At 37.9% G+C, this 18,964-nt stretch overlaps 2 protein-coding genes across 5 annotated transcripts; both read left to right on the plus strand.

The window, feature by feature from the left end:
* The first annotated feature begins 8 nt into the window (after positions 1 to 8).
* On the plus strand, positions 9 to 10,272 carry slc9d1 (solute carrier family 9 member D1). Of its 3 annotated transcripts, none has more exons than XM_087793954.1 (15): positions 9 to 147; positions 1,961 to 2,127; positions 3,087 to 3,391; positions 3,511 to 3,678; positions 3,743 to 3,922; positions 3,989 to 4,186; positions 4,846 to 4,974; positions 5,048 to 5,140; positions 5,244 to 5,430; positions 6,801 to 6,918; positions 6,990 to 7,185; positions 7,249 to 7,399; positions 7,462 to 7,541; positions 7,614 to 7,763; positions 8,847 to 10,272. In XM_087793954.1, exons 3-15 carry the CDS (start codon positions 3,134 to 3,136, stop codon positions 8,988 to 8,990), a joined length of 2,052 nt encoding a protein of 683 aa, XP_087650080.1. In that variant the 5' UTR covers positions 9 to 147; positions 1,961 to 2,127; positions 3,087 to 3,133; the 3' UTR covers positions 8,991 to 10,272. The 3 variants fall into 3 exon arrangements, with proteins under 3 accessions (XP_087650080.1, XP_087650079.1, XP_087650081.1); XM_087793953.1 differs by having other exon boundaries at positions 1,961 to 2,092; XM_087793955.1 differs by having other exon boundaries at positions 45 to 147; positions 1,964 to 2,092.
* Positions 10,273 to 11,455: 1,183 nt separating this feature from the next.
* Positions 11,456 to 18,376, plus strand: grk1a (G protein-coupled receptor kinase 1 a). 2 transcript variants are annotated; one of them, XM_087793094.1, is made up of 7 exons: positions 11,456 to 12,145; positions 13,324 to 13,451; positions 14,645 to 14,839; positions 14,938 to 15,062; positions 16,181 to 16,305; positions 16,540 to 16,741; positions 18,084 to 18,376. In XM_087793094.1, exons 1-7 carry the CDS (start codon positions 11,456 to 11,458, stop codon positions 18,374 to 18,376), a joined length of 1,758 nt encoding a protein of 585 aa, XP_087649220.1. The 2 variants fall into 2 exon arrangements, with proteins under 2 accessions (XP_087649220.1, XP_087649221.1); XM_087793095.1 differs by having other exon boundaries at positions 14,645 to 14,802; positions 14,979 to 15,062.
* The last annotated feature ends 588 nt before the right edge of the window (positions 18,377 to 18,964 follow it).

An 18,964-nucleotide genomic window follows, 5' to 3' on the forward strand; every position in this document is an offset into this window, starting at 1 on the left:
ATGTCAGGAGAAAAAAGTCACGGAGAAATATTTCACGCATAAGTGTCAGATCCAGCTCTGGACTCTCGTGCTTTAATCCATCAGGTCACCGGGAGCTGACGTCACCTGGCTGTCACCTTTGACCCCGCAGGGAGCTTTGAAAATATGGTGAGTCGCTGCTTTTATTCGCTTGTTTAAAAGTAGCTTCTTTTTTTTAGCAACGAAGAATAATGACATTAAAAGAGTAATTGGGGCCATTATATATATATATATATATATATATATATAACTGGTTTCAGTTAAGAGCTGCTGAGATCAAGGGTTAGACTCAACAGTATACTGTATTGTGTTTTCGTCCAGTGTCAGTTGCAAAATCTAAACCCTCATGAACCCAAAACAGCTGCTTTTTATCAAGACTGGACATCCCGGGACTCGAACCCCTTATTATTAAAGTCTCTGCAAAAAGTTCTAATAAGGCCTTCAAATATATTTTATTGTATATCTATATTCTTCTTGGTGTCAGGATATTTAACTCTCTACTTTAAATATCCTGATGCTAATCCGTAGTGTGTTTTTCTTCTCGTGTGTTTTTTATTTTATTTTTTTCCGTTTTTATTTCTATTTTATTTTATTTTTATTCTATTTTATTTTGTTAATAGTGTCAATTTCTAATTTTGTAAATAATTTGTATATTTTTAAGATCGTTTTTATTTTATTTTGTATTATCTCTTTTATTATTTCTTTCCTTGCACTTTATCTTTTTCCAACTGCGCTGTTGTGAAAGTGTGTTTCCCCTCTGGGGATGAATAAAGCTTTTCTATTTTCTATTTCTATTTCTTATATGTTCTATATATATGTTTATCTTTATATGTTATCTGTTATATGTTCTTATTTTATTTTGATGTATTTTTTAGGAAAAATTGCTGTGGCTATTGGAAAAAAAACATTTATCAATAAAGTTCTACCTTACCTTACCTTACCTTATACAACATATTAGCTTTTTCTTGATATTGCACAAAATGAACACATATATAATGAATAAATTGAAATTAATTCATTGTATTTGTTAAAACAGGAATACAAGTATAACTTTCTAATGCACATGAATTTATTGCGTAAATTAAATGTCGTTAAATAAACTTAGAATAGCGTTTTATTATTTCAATATTCCCCAATATGTGAAGAATAAAAGTGTATCGATCGATATAATTGTTTATTTTAATGCCGTCATGGTTTATTGTATTGTTCATTGTATGAAATTGAATTAAAAGTAAATCATGTGATTATTTGTGATTTACTTCGGATAAATATGGATGATTGTTTACAGTAAAATTGTCCTTTCCTCTCATTTATTATTATTTTTTTTTTTAAGGGCAACAAATGTGTTGATTTAAGTATATCTTGAACCTCTATTGTACTCATCAGTATGTGTCTGTTTGTACAGAACTCTCAAAACAAAAATATTTACATTATAAAATCTGTTTAAGCCCCGCCCACTGAAATATCTTATTTTTCTCTGGATATTAATGGGACGAAAACTTGACCTAATTTACTATAACCACACCCACTCTGCTGTGATTAGCCAACCGGATTAGCCAGCTGCAGGAGGTGTGAAGACCATTATTACTTCCCTTTAATATGCTGTATATAACAAAGCGGTTGGTTATATATCACTTAAGATAATTTTCCAACAAGAACAATAGCGACTACAACACAAATTATCCATTGGCATGTATTGAGAATTATAATAAAAGCTTTTACAACCATGTAATGTTGATGACAAATGTTTGAAACATTCAGACTTTACTACAGCTCTTTGAGACCTGTGTGTCATGAATTAAACATGTTTTATTTTAGTTAAAAGCTTTAGAACTGATGCCTCATTCAGCCATTCTGTGCATAAAATCATCGCATAGACGTGAATACGGAAGCTGACGTCCCTTTACTTTCCCCCTGCTCACTGTGTGTGTGTGTTTTATAGCAGCCGGACCTGAACAGTGCTGCCATTGATATCCACCTGGGTTCCTGGTGTGGCAGCGACCAAGTCACGGGCAGAAAGATGCACTAAAGTTTGGATAACAAACGTCACTCCTCGACACTCATGCACATAAAGGTGTGGATTCTTCTCATCACAGCTGTATTTAATCGGTGTGTTCAATTTACCTTGTGTGTCTGGTTAGCGGTAGTTAGGGAGGGGGTTTTAAAACATGACGCGTTGAGTCAGGTTAGATTGCTGTTGCCCTCCCACGGAGCAACTCCTGAATTTCATAGGAATGCAAACAAGGTTTTAGCAGAGTCCACACCCTGATGAAAGACGTAAGATCTGGTTTTGCAATATGTGAAAAAATGAATGACAAACTATTGCAGTTGTTTAATGCCTGCATGTAAATAAATATGCAACTCTAAAAGTATCTAAACTAATATGGAGCTCTGAAAAAAAAAAAGTCTATACAGCAAAAAATTCCAAACATTTTATACATCCATCTATTAGGAGAATTATTGCTCTCTTCAGCTTCTGTAAAAGTAACTTAAACCACTTGTAATTTAAGGAATTTTTTAGAATAATTGCTATATTAAACTAATGTATTTGTGATCATATTGGGACGCAACACTAGTGCTTTTAACGATCGGTATTAAATGTTAAATATTGATCACAGACTGGTTCCAGTCCATAATCTATAATATTGTTAGAGACAATCAAAAGAAAGAAGGAATGGGAAAAAAACAAAAAATATAATGATTATGATTACAAAGTTTTAAGGACAATATTAAGGGGAAGATTTGTAATTATTAATGTTGATCCATATTATATACATATTTAAAAAATCATTAAAATGTGTTGCATATATTATTTTATTTTTACTTATTTTGAGAAAAGACAAATTATCACAAAAAGGAAAATGAAAAGAAGTAAGAAAATTAGAGTCTAACTGTGTTTTAAATAAATAAACATTAATTATATTTTCAATATAAAAACAGTCATCTTTAAGAAGAAAAATAAAATAAAATAACTATTTTGTTTTCAAGCTGGAAAGGTAAATCAATCAATAGACTAATATTGTGTTACACTGTATGTTTTTAACTGGTTCTTCTCCTTCCTCATGCAGAGCGCGTCAACCCTGAGTCTATATCGTCAATAGAAGCAGAGGTTTGGATGCAGCTGGTGGGCGTGTTGCTGTGCCTTTCCCTGGCGGGGGCGTCGGCTGCTCGGCGGAAGGACGAGGAGGCTCATCGAACCGTCCAGGTTCTTTTGGGCAAACCGGTCCCTCAACGGCCGAGCCTTTTAAACGGAAACTGCAAGCGTCTGGTGGGACTTTTGCATAAAAAACATGTGGTGGTTAAGAAACTGGCGGCCGCTGCCGTCGCTGTCAAAAAGAACGACAACCTGTCAGAAGAAGAGAAACTGTTCGAGGTAAGGATAACAAAACAGTGTGTTTTAAAGCCTTTATAAAGTCCTCTTATCATATAAGTGCGTTGATTTGCTGATATAAATGTATTATATTTTCTATTAATGTGTATTTCTGTCCAAAGGTTCACACTCTGGAGGTCTTCCAGAAGGAGTTGAATGAGACCGAGCGTCTGGTGTTCCAAGCGGTGTACAGCCTGCAGAGGGCGCTGCAGGGGGACTACAGGGACATTGTCAACATCAAGGAGACCAGCAGGCAGAGATTGGAGGCTCTCAGGGAGGCTGCAATAAAGGTGAGGGGTCTCTGAATGTGCAGCACCTGGTGAAACTCATGACTTTGTTGTTGTTTCCTGGCAGGAGGAGCAGGAATATGTGGAGCTGGTGGCAGCGGAGAAGCACCAGCAGGAGGCTCTGAAGTCGGCTCTGTCCCGGAATAAAACCCTATCGATGCTCGACGAGATCCTGGAGGACGTGAGGAAGGCGGCGGATCGCTTGGAAGTGGAGATCGAGGAGCACGCCTTCGACAACAACAAACAGGTTTGAAAAACTTTTTTTTTTTTTTAGTTTTCCAGCATCTGAGGCCGTTTCTTTTCGCTCGTGCAGATGCAAGGGGTGAACGTGGAGGCCGTGCTGAGGGTGGAGGATGAAGAGCACAGAGGCAAGAGGAAAAACCAGTCCAAGCGGAGCGAGCCAGAAGATGGCCTGGGCTTGAGCATGCTCATCGACTCGCAGAACAACCAATACGTCCTGACCAAACCCAGGGACTCAACCATGCCAAGAGCAGACCATCATCTCATCAAGGTCAGCTGGACTTTTTGTGAGAGGCAATTGGACATTAAAAGGGGAGTTGAACACAACTTTGATTAGGAGCGATGTTATGCAAGAATCTGGTGATATAATGTGTATCCAAAACACGGCAACAATACCACATATTGCAATACTGTAGGAACAAGAATATATTGTTTAGTACTTGACTCTGGTGTTGCAGAATTTACAGATCACATGACTCATGATGAAGTCGTAACTGTTTTCATTTGTTTTGAAACTAAAATATGACCAAATTGAGTTGACTGCATCCTCTCGTCCTCAGTCATCACTGGGATCTCTTAGCTTTTCTTACTGACTGTTGCCATCTACTGGTGGAAGTTTAACTGAAACACAAGAATGAACCAACGCTGTCAATATCATTAAAATAAAAAAATTGCATGTTCAGCTGGGAACGCCCAAAACCTCAGAGCGTGAGTAAAACAACGTAACTGATGCAATCACTCGGTTACACCTGGTGTTGAAATTCCATTTATTTTTGTTGTCACTGTGTCTATTTTTAGGCTGAAGATTCCGTTGTGAGGGTGTGGTTAAAAAATCTCTGTAGCAGTTGATCTAATAAAATGTCTTTGAATAGATGGCTGCCTTCACATGAAAGCATTTTTTAAATTTTAATTTATGTGTCAAATAAACAGGATTTAGTGTCGGTGGTGATGTTGTCTCTGCCCTGCGGCTGGATCTGCACCCTGGTGGGTCTCCCCCCCATGTTCGGATACGTCATCTGTGGAGTCCTGCTGGGGCCGTCGGGTTTCAACAGCATCAAGGTGCGTTTCATCCTCACGTCAGGAGTAAGTTTTCTGTGGAGAAAAGAAGTGAAGGAACTGTTTGTTGTTGCAGTCTATGGTGCAGGTGGAGACTCTTGGAGAGCTGGGCGTGTTCTTCACTCTGTTTTTGGTGGGCCTGGAGTTCTCCCCCGAGCGCCTCAGAAAGGTACACACTCATGAGACCCAATCAAATCTTAGTCTTGTTTAAAAAACGAAATCACTTCAATTTAGCTTCATCAGCTTGACCTTTTCCATGACTTTTTGTGAAGGTCTGGAAAACTTCAGTTCAGGGTTCCTGCTATTTGACACTTCTGATGGTCGGAGCGGGCCTGGTTTGGGGTCAAGTCCTGAATATTCGCCCGACCCAGACCATCTTCATCTCCACCTGCCTCTCGCTGTCCAGCACGCCGCTTGTCTCCCGATTCATAGCAGGAGGCAGCAGCCGAGATAAAGAAGGTACAGGCGTCCATTTTAAAAGATTTAATTCATGTTTAAACTTAACATTTTTATAATGTAATAGAATTTAAACATGCAGTTTTCAAATATATAATTAAAATCGTTGTGATAACCCTTTTTAATAAGTGTTATAGATCATGTAAAAAAATAATAATAAATGATATTTATAAAGATGCATTTCAAAGTACAACAGTTTAAAACGTATTTTAGTTTTTCCTTTAAGATGTTGAAAGACAAAATAATCATAACAAGTGACACAATTCATTTTGTTTTGGTATATTTTATGACTATGGAGTATAGTTTACAGCGGAAGTATAAATGTTAGCTATAATAAAGAGATTTACTTGATATCCTATCTTGATTGGATTTTCAATTTTGGTTTCCCATGATAATGAAAACGGGATTATTTACGTCATATTTTCGTCATGTCTGGTTCCGTCATGTGACTCACGGTGAAACATACATATTTCAGTAAAAATACATATATTTTTTGCTTGAAAATGATATGTATGTATTCTATACATAGTTGTTTTATGGTTTATACTTTAATTATGTATGTGTAAATTAAAATTATATTTTTTTATATTTTTTTTTTACAATTTACATGCAAAAAAACACGGCGTGTTCATTTTTGTGTTGCAATTAAACTTTTTTTGCTTTCAAATAATATTACATTTTTATCACATTTCTTTTATTTACAGTTCTATTAGAAATTAAAAAATGTCTAATTACAATTAGCATATACAGTATGTAGCCTTTGTTTGTTTTTGCGTTACAGTTAAACCGAAGAAATCCGATAAGGTCCCTGAATGACTGAGGACGAGAGGATACAGTCGACTCAGGCAGCTTTTGAATCTCATATTTGGACATATTTTGGTTTCAAAACAAATGACTCTCGCGCTGAGACATACAGAAACAGACGCAGCAGCTGTTGCTAATCAACAGCAAACAAACATGTTGTATGAAATACATTTAAAAAAAATGAAAAGTTGAAATTTCTCTTCATTTCTTTGACCAAAAAGACAAAACGAAGGATTAATGAAATTCACTAAATAAATAAGGAATTAACAAGAAGTAATTTGGATGATAATATTTGTAATTAAATGTTCCCTTTTTTTTTGCTTAATGTTGAGTAAAATTAGATAAAAAATGTAGTGAGTAATTGTTTTGAATAATCACAACTTTAAAACAAATTAAACTAACGGCTCTAATACTTTGTCATATAATGAGTAAAAATACAAATGTGTCAAATCGATTTAAAAATTCAGCCAATCATAATGACCTAAGAATATTGAAGCCGTGTATAAAGTGTCGATCAAATGTATTACGATGTCTAGCCTGACAAAGTCTCTCGTGCTCGTCGCTCTCAGGCGACCTGGACTACAGCAGCGTTCTCCTCGGAATGTTGGTGATGCAGGACGTCCAGCTGGGCTTCTTCATCGCGGCCATGTCCACCCTGGTCCAGGCTCCTGGAGGAGACGTGGACGGGTCAGTGAGTCCGGCTGTGTGTCCTCCCTTGTTCCTCCTCGTGACTCTCACTGGACGGATGTCCACCTCAGCTTCCTCCATGGAAGTCTGCACCTTCTGTCCCTGCTGGCCCAGGTCCTGGTGTCGCTGGCCGCCGAGCTGCTGCTGTGTCTCCTGCTCAAGTCCTACGTCATCGGGCCGTTTTACCGGAAACTGCACGCGGAGAGCAAGGGTAACAAGGAGATCCTGGTGCTGGGGTTGGCGGCTTTTGTCTTCTTCATGCTCACGGTAGGATGTCCACTTTGTCGTGTCGCCGTCCCTCCTTACTATTGACGGTTTCACCTTCTGAAGGTGACAAATCTCCTGGACGTTTCTATGGAACTGGGCTGCTTCCTGGCGGGAGCCTTGCTCTCCACCCAAGGTCACATGGTCACCGCAGAGGTCATGGGGTCCTTCGAGCCGATCCGGGACTTCCTCGCCATCATTTTCTTCGCCTCGATCGGTGAGATCTTGAATCCGACCAACGATCTTCAGGGTCAACATGTGTGACAAACCCCCCCCCAGGTCTCCACGTGTTCCCCACGTTCGTGGCGTACGAACTCACCATCCTGCTGGTCCTCACCTTCTCCCTGGTGATCATGAAGGTACGAGTCCCGTGAGCCCATGTCCTTCAGTGTCGTCTTCTGACCCCCCCCCTCCCTCTCGCCGTACCCTAGTTCATGATGGCCGTGCTGGTGCTGTCCGTCATCTTGCCTCCGAGCTCTCGACACACCCGCTGGATCATCTCTGCAGGTCTGGCTCAGGTCAGCGAGTTCTCGTTCGTGCTGGGCAGCCGTGCCCGCCGCGCTGGCATCATCTCCCGAGAGGTAAGACTGGATTTATTTCAATCATGTCGCTGACACTTATGCTGTTAATACCTCTGCCAAGGAGATTTCCCTCTTTCTCTGTTCACAACGTATTGACATTACATTTCTAAGAATAACTGGTTAAGACACAAGGAGGATATTATTAGATTCTGTTGGTGTTTCTTTGTTCCATCTGGTTTTTAAAAGATTCCTGATTCACTTGTGTGGCTTCAAACTTCATTGCATAAAGTTTGACGTTTTTAAAAAGCTGAATACATTTAAATAGATTAAATAACAGTTTTTTAAAAGTACTGTGAAGTATATCAGTGCCATCAAATTATTGAATGGTTAAATTTAACATCTCAAATATTGAAACATTGAATTTGTTTTATTGAAATGTTGTATGTATTTAATCATGTGTACATTAAAAGCTGTAAAAAAAAAAAAAAAATTAAAGAAACATAGAGTTTTATATTGTTATTACAGTAATTCAAAAAATCCATGTTTTTTATTCGTAGCCTTCTTTAAAGAAAAATGTAAACAAAATGTAGGAGAAAATTATTTTTTAAATTAGAATATAACTCAATAATATTCTTTTTAAATCAGTTAACCTTTTTTTAAATTGAAATTATGGAATTCAATTATTAAAAAACAAAAATTTAACTTAAAGAAATCCGGTTTAAACTGCTATAGCAATTTAGTCCTGGGATTTATTGTACAAGGCTCAATATTATTTTTTATTAATCAGTATTTCAAAAAGAATATGAACAAGATGAATAATACATGAATAATCAGTTTTTTGTCAACTTCTAATAAATATGAAAATTTAGGAAAGAAAAAAAAAGGATTTCAACAAAATATTTGTGCAGATTTGATGAGAATGTACTTAATCTATCTTCTTTACAAATGTATTTAAAACACAGTGCCTTACTTCAGTAATTTAAAAAACGTACTAGGAAACATCATCATCAATAGTGATTCAACTAGCTACATGCTAAATGTCATGTAAAAAGTGAACCCATGTTTTTTTCGAGCCCTACTCTTAATTTCCTGGAGATTAGGCTCATAAGTCTGACCAGTTCCATGTCTTGGTGCTTTCCTCAGGTGTATCTGCTGGTGCTCAGCGTCACCACCCTCAGCCTGCTGCTGGCACCGGTGCTGTGGAAGGTCTTCAGCCACAGATGGGTCGTCCAGTCGGAGCGAAGAATGGACGCCAGAGCCGAGAAGTTTCAGGGATCGAAAACTTGAACGACATTCCCGAGATCCTGAGATTCAGGAGTTATTTTTAACTTCTGGCGTCTTCGTTTGTGCTGCTGTCATCCAAAACTGGCCGGTTCTGTTTGTGACGCATTCCTGTCCTTTGTTCAAACAAATATTTGAAGTCGAGGTGAGCCACGTCTCTTCTCCACACCTTTAGGCTGAATCTTTATGCAATAGTGTTTTCTAGCACATACTGGATATTTATTTTCAAGAGATTTAAGTCTCACTTAAGAATGTTCAATCACCACATTTTGAGTGTTGGTTTGCACTGGTGAACTCGGGCTTTACTTGAACACAAGTAGTTATTTATCACCAATATTTCTCTCCTTTCAAATGTGAAGGTTTTACCAGAAATAACTGGAGACGACATTTAAATAAAATCTGATCACGTCCAAAGCTATTATTTATTATTCATTAATTAATAAATTATTTTCTAATAGTTTTTTTTGTGTTATTAATATTCCCCAGAAGATTGTTTGTATTATAAAATATTTACTGCTTGTTGTCATGGAGATTTAAGATCATAGATTGAGCTCAACCAATAATTATTATTTATATTGTTATTTTAATCAAATGGCCTTAAACGCTGACGTAATGAAGGTGAACTGATTCATTTAAAGTTGTTTTTTGTACTGTTGTGGGTGAAAAAAGAAATATATATTTTTAAATGCAATAGTAAAGTCACATGATGATTAATATATTGCTGCTAATTTATATGAAATCACAAGAAAACCTGCTGATTGTCCAGAAAGGTGACGGTGAACAATAAATAAACGGAACCTTCTGTGTCGATAACAATGGACTTGAGGGAGAACAACAAACGGTTCTTGCCAAATTAATTCTTCGACATGTTTGTTTAACCTTTTACTGATGCCTATAATTATGTCCTTTTCAAGTAGCTGTTGAAGTTTAAAGCACTACTGCTGATACACTCCTTTGTTGCCTTCATTCATTCTTCCTTAATAATCAGTTTGACTCCATCGGTTACGTGTTTGAAAACATGAGTGGATCACGACATTCTCGCCTTATTTCCCTTGAAACACAGTTTGCTCTCATAATCTTTGACTCCAGTGTCAATCAAACAGTTTGATGTCAAACTGTTTAAAACTGTTGTTTTTACTTGATGACGTCACGTTTTTTTGTTAGGAGGAGGTTCACGTTTACATATTTGTCTTCATGATCTGAATGTACAAAGAAATATTTTTGACTTCATTCCAATCACATGGTTTATTTATTAAAACATATTTTTAATAAAAATTGAGAAAAATATTTTGTCGTTGACTTGCATTTTATATTGTTTGCTTTACTGATGAACCGAAGTACATAAAAGTGGATTGAACCTGTTGGCAAAATAACTAAAGCTGACTTATTTACTTACTTAATACCATTTTTCTGGAAATCTTGGGAGGAGGAACAAATGATTGCATGTTTTACCAATTAGTTATTACAATTTGTATTTCAAAAATTGTGCAGAACAAACTGTAATTAGCAGCTCAGTATTAAGGTAATTGCTGTAAACATTATAATAATATTTCAAACTCTCAAAACAGGCATTTCTTGAAACTGATAATCGTATCAGGAATATACATTTTATTTAAACCTTTATTTCACCAAGAAAAATGTTATTTTACTTAAGCATGTCTGTAACATCACACACTAGCAAGTTATTAAAAACGTTTTTACTACTTTTTTATAAATCACTCTTTTATTTTAATTTGGATTCTATTTTCACTTGTTATCAGTTATTGATCACCCTCCCCTACAATGTAATGCATACAATATAATATACAGTAGATTTATAATTATAGATGATCATTTACACTGTTATAACTATTATAAGAGGGACTATGTGTATCTTTTTATAGAGTCACAATAGTTTTACGCTTTCTCTTTATAGAATGTGTACATGAGTGTCTGTATATGCACGTGTGTGTGTGTGCATGTGTGTGTGTATAAGCTGATTACCAGTTTAATGTCAGCACTTTCATAATCGACCTCTCACGACGGAATCCTATTGTTTATTTTCTCGTATCACAGTGAAGTGATTTTCTTCTTCCTTCTTTGATTCATTGAGAAAAAATAATCATTAAAACCTAAATCAAGTCCTCGACAATTTGTTTTCCATCTCTATGTGAACAACAACGTCACCAGTCAACAGCAGTTCACGTTAAAAACTGCAAAATATCAATAATTATCTACATTTAACTGAAGTCTTTTGGTTCTTGAAATCCTGGGTCAGGTCCCCGGAGAGTTATTTTGTTGTCTGCACGACTCTAGTGGTACCTGTGGATCAAGCGAGCGAATAAATCCCTCCACTGATGATGATGATGATGATGAAGATCTACAGGAGTGTGAGTCAACCTCTCTCCTGCTCATACACGGTCCTGGTGGACGAAATGCTCTTGTAGTAGTTTGTCTGGTTGTGTCTGGTTGTGTCTGAGCCCGTGGTCACCATGGACGCCGGTGGTCCGACCACAGTGGTGGCCAACTCGGCCTACATCTCCGCCCGCGGCAGTTTCGACGGAACTGCCATCCAGGACAAGAAGTATCGCGATCAGCTGAAGCTGCCGCACATCACCGTGTGCCAGAGTCTGAGGGAAGCCTTAGACGTGGACTTCCAGTCCGTCTGCGTGGAGCAGCCCATCGGCAAGAGACTCTTCCAGGAGTTCCTGGAGTCCAACCAGGACTACGAAGGTCCGTGCGGTCTGTGGAGAGACGTGGAGGACTACAACACGGCAGAGGACCAGGACAGGGTGCGGAGAGCCGGGCGGATCGTGTCTCGCTACGTGGAGCCGGAGGCCAAATACTTCTGTCCCTTCCTTCCCAAAGAAATCGTCACAAAGGTCAAAGATCGAATCCAGGACACAAGCGGGGATTTGTTCAACGAAGTCATGGACGTGTTGATGGACTTCCTCAGATTAAAACCCTTCACCGGCTTCCAGGAGAGCATGTATCTCAAGAGGTTCCTGCAGTGGAAGTGGCTGGAGACGCAGCCCACGGACCAGGACTGGTTCTTTGACTTCCGCGTTTTGGGGAAAGGAGGTTTCGGGGAGGTGTCGGCGTGTCAGATGAAGGCGACGGGGAAACTGTACGCCTGCAAGAAGCTCAACAAGAAGAGGCTGAAGAAGAGGAAGGGATACGAGGTACAACGAGGTAGAACCTCTAGAGCAAAGATAATGGATGTTTTCTGGCGCTAAATTAATATAAAGAAAGATCGCTTGAACTAGTGATGATCGGATGAAGCTTCATGAAACAGTGTCATTATTTTCAGAGTCCACTAGATGGGGGTCTCTGCACTATTCTCCTTGGTTTTGAACACCTGTTCTGGTAAAACATCACATCATATTTAAACTGATGGCGCCACCTACTGACCTCTAAACAACATGACACTGTTTCGTGAAGCTTCATCAGCACATCACTAACTTAGCTTTGCCGTAAAGATCATTTTGTGTTGAGTTTGTAAATTTTCTCTAGTTTCCCTTTGGACTCTGTCTGGTTTTCTGATCTGTCCAGAGTGCCTCCTGCCTCTCGCCCTATCTAGCTGGGATAGACTGCTTACCCCAAAAATCAAATTATAATGAAAGAACCACAAAAGGGAAGGTGTTTTTTTAAATGACCAAATTCTATCCACCATGCTAGGAACTAATGTACTTGGCTCTTACAAAATATGAATAAAAGAATATCTAGAAAAGAGGTTCCAGACCTCAAGATAATCTACTCGCATGTTTTGATTTTTTAGCATTTGAATGGCGACTTTGGCAATTATTTGTGTTGCTTTAATACAATTTCGTGATTTCAGGCGACCACCAAAATGTAAAATATATAGTTAAAATCTGCTTTCTTTTCATTTATTTTCCCATCATGCTGACAGAAACAGCTAAATCAGGGAACAATGGAAAATTATTATCTGATGTGACTTCAGTAGTGAGAGTAGTGTTTCCATATTTTGGTAGACACTTGACATCCTGAAGTTCAGCATGTTGGGATTATAATAAAAGGAAATGAAGGGAAGAAGAAAATGACTCACAAGGACACGTAAGTTAAAACATGGATAGTATATTTACTTATGGTGAAAGTTCAAGGGTCATATTGTCATATATCTAAATACAAAAAACATAATGTAAAATTTAAGTAGGTCGGATTGAAACTCCTGGATTATATGATTAGTATCATCTCCTCAGAACGTTAAGAGCTTCATGGAGGAGTTGGAGCTGCTCTGGAGTTTGTTGAAACTTTCTCTGTGAATCTGTGAAAGATATTTCTGTAACTTGAACCTGGTGTTCTGACAATAGTCAAGCTGCAGTCTTCTCCTGTCCCACAGGGGGCGATGGTGGAGAAGAGAGTCCTGGCTCGAGTCCACAGCAGGTTCATCGTCTCGCTGGCCTACGCTTTCCAGACCAGAACTGAGCTCTGCCTCATCATGACCATCATGAACGGTGGAGACTTGAGGTGCGACTCCAGATGATTTTTTTCATCTTTTATGTTTTTTTTTCTCTTGGACAGACTTGATGATGTCACATGACTTGAAGAGAATTACTTTTTTAAATAATCATTATTTATAAAAGCTCTGCACGACCCACAAGTTTACCCATGCCTGGATTTTGAACTTTGTATAACTAGCTGTACGATATTGGAAAATAATGTTTTTGTTTTTGCCCTAAAATCTTGAATATAGGTTGTTTAAAATGGAATTCTATTTCTAATCCCAGTTTTAACGTGGATCAAACCTTCAGTTTGTGTTGTACAATACAATAGATTTAAGGAATCTTTGATCCAATAAAACACCATTTTCTGATCATAACACAGGTTAGGATTTCAAGGTAGATTCTAGGAAGTAAATACAGCACGATTTTAAAATTCGTCAAATATTAAATGTGCATAATTATTTTGTAAATACTTTTAATTATATTTTAAACTTGATTTGTTCTACTCCTAAAAAGTAGCTTGAGTAGACATAGAGGACAAATTAAGCCTTTATGTATACTAAAGTATAAATATTAATCAAAAAAATACAATCAGCTACAAACCTAAATAATAATTCCTAAAATAATGATTTCTTTATTTTGTTAAATTTTGTACATTTACTGTTTTTCAAGGCTTTTTAAAATGTTATCGTGTTGTTGTTTATTTATGTATACTTGTTATTTGTTGTGGCTCGGATCACCGGTCTTACAATAAATCATAAATAATGGTGAATGTTTATGTTACTTTTGTGTTTTGTCGTAGTGACCCAACTACCATTTTTGATTTACAATTCTAATCGCCCACTTTGTGATATGTTGTCCCGGTTGGAGCACTGGTAATCCAGATTTTGATCATTTTAAAAATGGTGCATCTGGATCTGGGTGATCTAATCCAACGTTTCTTTGAAAAAGCGGCATAAAAATAAACCAGATTATCGAATCCAGGAGAGCAAAACATTGAAGTTTCAAATCATTTTAGTCCAGATTATATTTTTGATCAACTGGCCTCTGGGGATTAATTGTTATTAATATATAATATTTATTGACCAACTACTCAAATTCACACCTGTTCACCGAATCTCTTCAAGTGAGGTTGAAGATCTGATTCTACAAACGCTCCAGCTCAGACAGCTGAAGACGTCACAACAAGTCCTGATGAATGGATGCTCGTGTGCTCAGGTATCACATGTATAACGTGGACGAGAACAACCCTGGGTTCGGGGAGCAGAGGTCCTGCTACTACGCTGCTCAGATCATCCAGGGCCTGGAGCACCTTCACCACAAGAGGATCATCTACAGAGATCTGAAGCCGGAGAACGTTCTGCTGGACAACCAAGGTGAGAAAGTGCTGTGGACAGCTTTTTATTATCCACTGTTTTTTTGAACACATGTTCTAATGAATCCTCAAATACATTTTAAAGATGAGAGCGCCACCTACTGATCTCTTTGAATTCTCACACCGCTTCATGAAGCTTCATCAGGACATCTTCTAACTTCTGTTTCTCTCTCACAGGAAATGTCCGCATCTCCGACTTGGGCCTTGCGGTGGAGTTGGCTGACAATCAGCTGAGGACCAGAGGATACGCTGGGACGCCAGGTTTGCTTCCTTACACGTTCTCTGATTGTATCGTAAATAAATAAACAAACAATAGAAAAGGAGACAAAAGGATAACAGTGATGAAGAAAACCCCCCAAAATCTGTTTTAACCCTTGTATTATCTCTGGGTCAAGGTGACCCAAAAGCCAGAAAACAAATTTGTTTGAGGGATCTATCCTTCTCCAAGGTAGCATGGTAGCTCCCTGGCTTCCATAAATACATATGCAGTGAAGGAGGTCGTTCACCTGACCCAGAGGCAACACAAGGGATACCACAAACACATTTGTTTTAAGGGATCTGGTCACCTTGACCCTGAGTTAACACAAGGGTTCAATAATAGGAATATGGTTTAAGTGAGTTAAACATCTGAACACAAACACACACCCACAAAAGAACCCAAAACTAAAGGGAAAAGAAATGAAAGAACATAATATTTATTACAAAATACTACAACTAAAAAATAAATCTGATGAGAAAACAAGTAAACTGGCTTGCATACACTTTATGACAAACTATATTAAACATACTGTAACATGTTAAATTCAGGAATGAATATCACCTCAACACAATCAAAGGCTCACACACAGGGGCAAAAAAAATAAATTAGTTTTCATCTTTAAATAAAGAGCAGCAGAGGACAAAAAATGATGCACAGAAGAGCAATTCAATGTCTGAATTAGATGCACTTAAACAAAATTACAAGGTCGTCCACTCGATACGATTTCATAATGTGTGCTTAAGCTCTGAGTATTTACCCACCAAGACCAGTTAACAGACGCAGAATGTAAATTGAGAGAGAAAGTTATTCCCAAACATGACGTTAATGGAATTTGCACAGGTTCGTTCAAGGGTCTGACATCAGTGTTTCTCTGTCTTTAGCTTTTTGGTCCTAAAGTCGTATTTTTCCTAACTTTTGAATTATTTACTCAGCTGCCTAATAGCTTCCTCCGCTGCAGGTGTAACTCTTATAGACTTTTATCACTGTTGCAATTAAATTCAACATTTTATAAGGTGTTATAAAACGTAAAGTATTCAAAATGGCCTCCATCCTTTAGAATAGTTGTATAGTATGTCGTTAAGTTGTTCTTTAATGTCTCCGAACGACCGTCGTCTCGCAGGTTTCATGGCACCCGAGCTGCTCAGAGGTGAAGAGTACGACTTCTCTGTGGACTATTTTGCTCTGGGAGTGACTCTGTATGAGTTCATGGCAGCACGAGGTCCATTCAGAACCAGAGGAGAGAAGGTTAGTTTACATCTATGCTGGACTGATGAAGCTTCATGAAACAGTGTCACAATTTCAGGGCTCAGTAGGTGGCGCCCACGGTTTAAGAATGAAGTGAGGTTCTGAAATAATAGATATTAAAATAATTTTAGAGCAGCATGTGTCAACATGGTTCTGAAATAAAGGAGACGAAGCTTCATGAAGCTTCGTTGATCCATCCGGTTTTTCTTTAAGTGTCTTCATCTCGTCCTCCAGGTTGAGAACAAAGTGCTGAGGAAGCGGATTCTCAGCGATCCAGTCATCTACCCTCAGAGCTTCAGCCACGAGGCCAGATCCATCTGTGAAGGTCTGTTGCTCAGAGACGTGGGTCAGAGGCTGGGCTTCAAGGACGGGTCGTGTGACCAGCTCAGGGCTCATCCTTTTTTCAAGGACATCGACTGGAGGAAGCTGAACGCAGGTGTGCAGTATTGGGTTCTTTATTGGGGTGTAAGAAAATATCGATATAATGATATATCACAATATTTTTATTCCTAATACTGTATCGATACTTTTTTGTGTGTTTTATATTTCAATGGTTTGTATAAAAAATCAATCAATTTACGTTTTATTTAACATTTAACACTCAAATATTCACAGCATTTATTCATTTGTGTGGTGCAATTAAACCTCCAGCCGCTAGTTGGCGACGTTCCAAAGTAACAACAAAATCGGCGAAATGGCAGCAATGACTGAAAAAGAAAGGATACAACAGGCTCCAACAACTTTAAAGCTGATTTAGACTTATTTGGCTTTAATAAATTAAACACTGACAGACACTGGATATTGCATGTTGCTCCAGGTTGTTTGAGACTATTAATGCACTTCATTGTGTATTGTTAATATAAGTTTACATTTCTTGTAAATATTTAGAGAAGCACTTTTCTACAAGTACTTTTATATTTGATTAGAGAAAATATTTGCTAATTTCTTTGTTGTAAAAGCCAGAAAACATATCAAATGTATCATTGTTCCTACAATATTGCAATATATCACAATATATCGTAGCGTCACACATGTATCGTGATATGTATCCTATCGTCAGATTCTTGCCAAAATACAGCCCCAGATCTTTAGTGTTAAAGTTCAATGATTAAGTTAAGTTTCACTTGAGGTGACGTCCACAATCGGATTATCTTCATCAGGTTGTATCCAACTATATATGCCAGTTAAAAAAAAGGATGGAACCAATAAGACAACAGCTTCAGGTCACATGCTTGCCTGCATCTTGACTACTTTAATCGCTGAATTAATTGATCATATTCTTGGTGCATTTAAAATCCTTTAATCATGTCAAAAATCTAAAGTGCGCCCTTATAATCCAGGACATTGAAACCCTCGCTAATAACAGGTCTTCTAATGTTGCAGACACAAACTATTCCTGGGTCCAAACTGTTACATGACACTATAAAGCTACGCCACGTTTAATGTCCCTTTTCATATTGTAATATTGTATATAACTTTTGTACATTTTCATACACAAGGTGCAGCATATTTTAATAAATACATGTTTTTGCAGTAGGTAGATCATTTGATGAATAGATAGCATTCTAAAGGTGTGAACATCCCTGTTCTGAATATTATTTGAACAACAACAACAAACTGAACATCAAACTTCTAAACTGCACTTGGCCGGAGACGGCAGTTGCATTAATTTCTGTCATGGTAAAAGCGATGAGGGAACTTTCTGAAGATTTCAGAAAGAGAAAACAAACACAAGCTTCTCAAGGTTTTGCAAACAAAGCCTCCTTGTGTCTCCTCAGGAATCCTTCCTCCGCCGTTTGTTCCAGACTCCAGGACAGTGTACGCCAAGAGCGTAGACGATGTCGGGGCATTCTCCACCATTAAAGGGGTTCAGCTGGAAGACAAAGACGATGGTTTCTTCAAAGAGTTCGCCACAGGGAGCGTCTCCATCCCCTGGCAGGAGGAGATGATTGAGACTGGCGTCTACAGTGAGCTGAATGTTTGGGGCCCCAATAAGACTCTCCCCAATGACTTGCGACAAGAGTCCATCTTGGAACTGAGACCCAAGTCTTTCACCTGCACCACGTCTTAATGGTGGTGTCCTGCATGAACTGATCAATGTGAAGTTTGCCAATAATTGCATCTTTTCTCTTGTTTTGGACTCGCAGCCATGATTTTTGTTCTTAACCTGTACTAACACAGATAATCTTCTGGTTCAAATTAAATATTACATTTTACATTCTAAGTTGTGTTAGTTTTACACCGTCCTGGACAAAGAGTTCTTCACTGCTCTGAACAAATGCACTGATTTAAAACCCTGACTTTTTTTTTTACAAACTTTGCAACCAATTTACACACTCTGGAACACATTTACAAACTCTGGAATAGATTTACAAACTTTGAAACTAATTTACACACTCTGGAACGCATTTAAAAACTCCGGAACACATTTAAAAACTCTGAAACACATTTACAAACTTTGAAACTAACTTACACACTCTGGAACACATTTACAAACTCTGGAATAGATTTACAAACTTTGAAACTAACTTACACACTCTGGAACACATTTACAAACTCTGGAATAGATTTACAAACTCTGGAATAGATGTACAAACTTTGAAACTAACTTACACACTCTGGAACACATTTACACACTCTGGAACACATTTACAAACTC

The sequence above is a fragment of the Callionymus lyra genome, chromosome 6 (assembly GCF_982586985.1).
Source record: "Callionymus lyra chromosome 6, fCalLyr1.hap1.1, whole genome shotgun sequence".
NCBI lineage: Eukaryota > Metazoa > Chordata > Actinopteri > Syngnathiformes > Callionymidae > Callionymus > Callionymus lyra.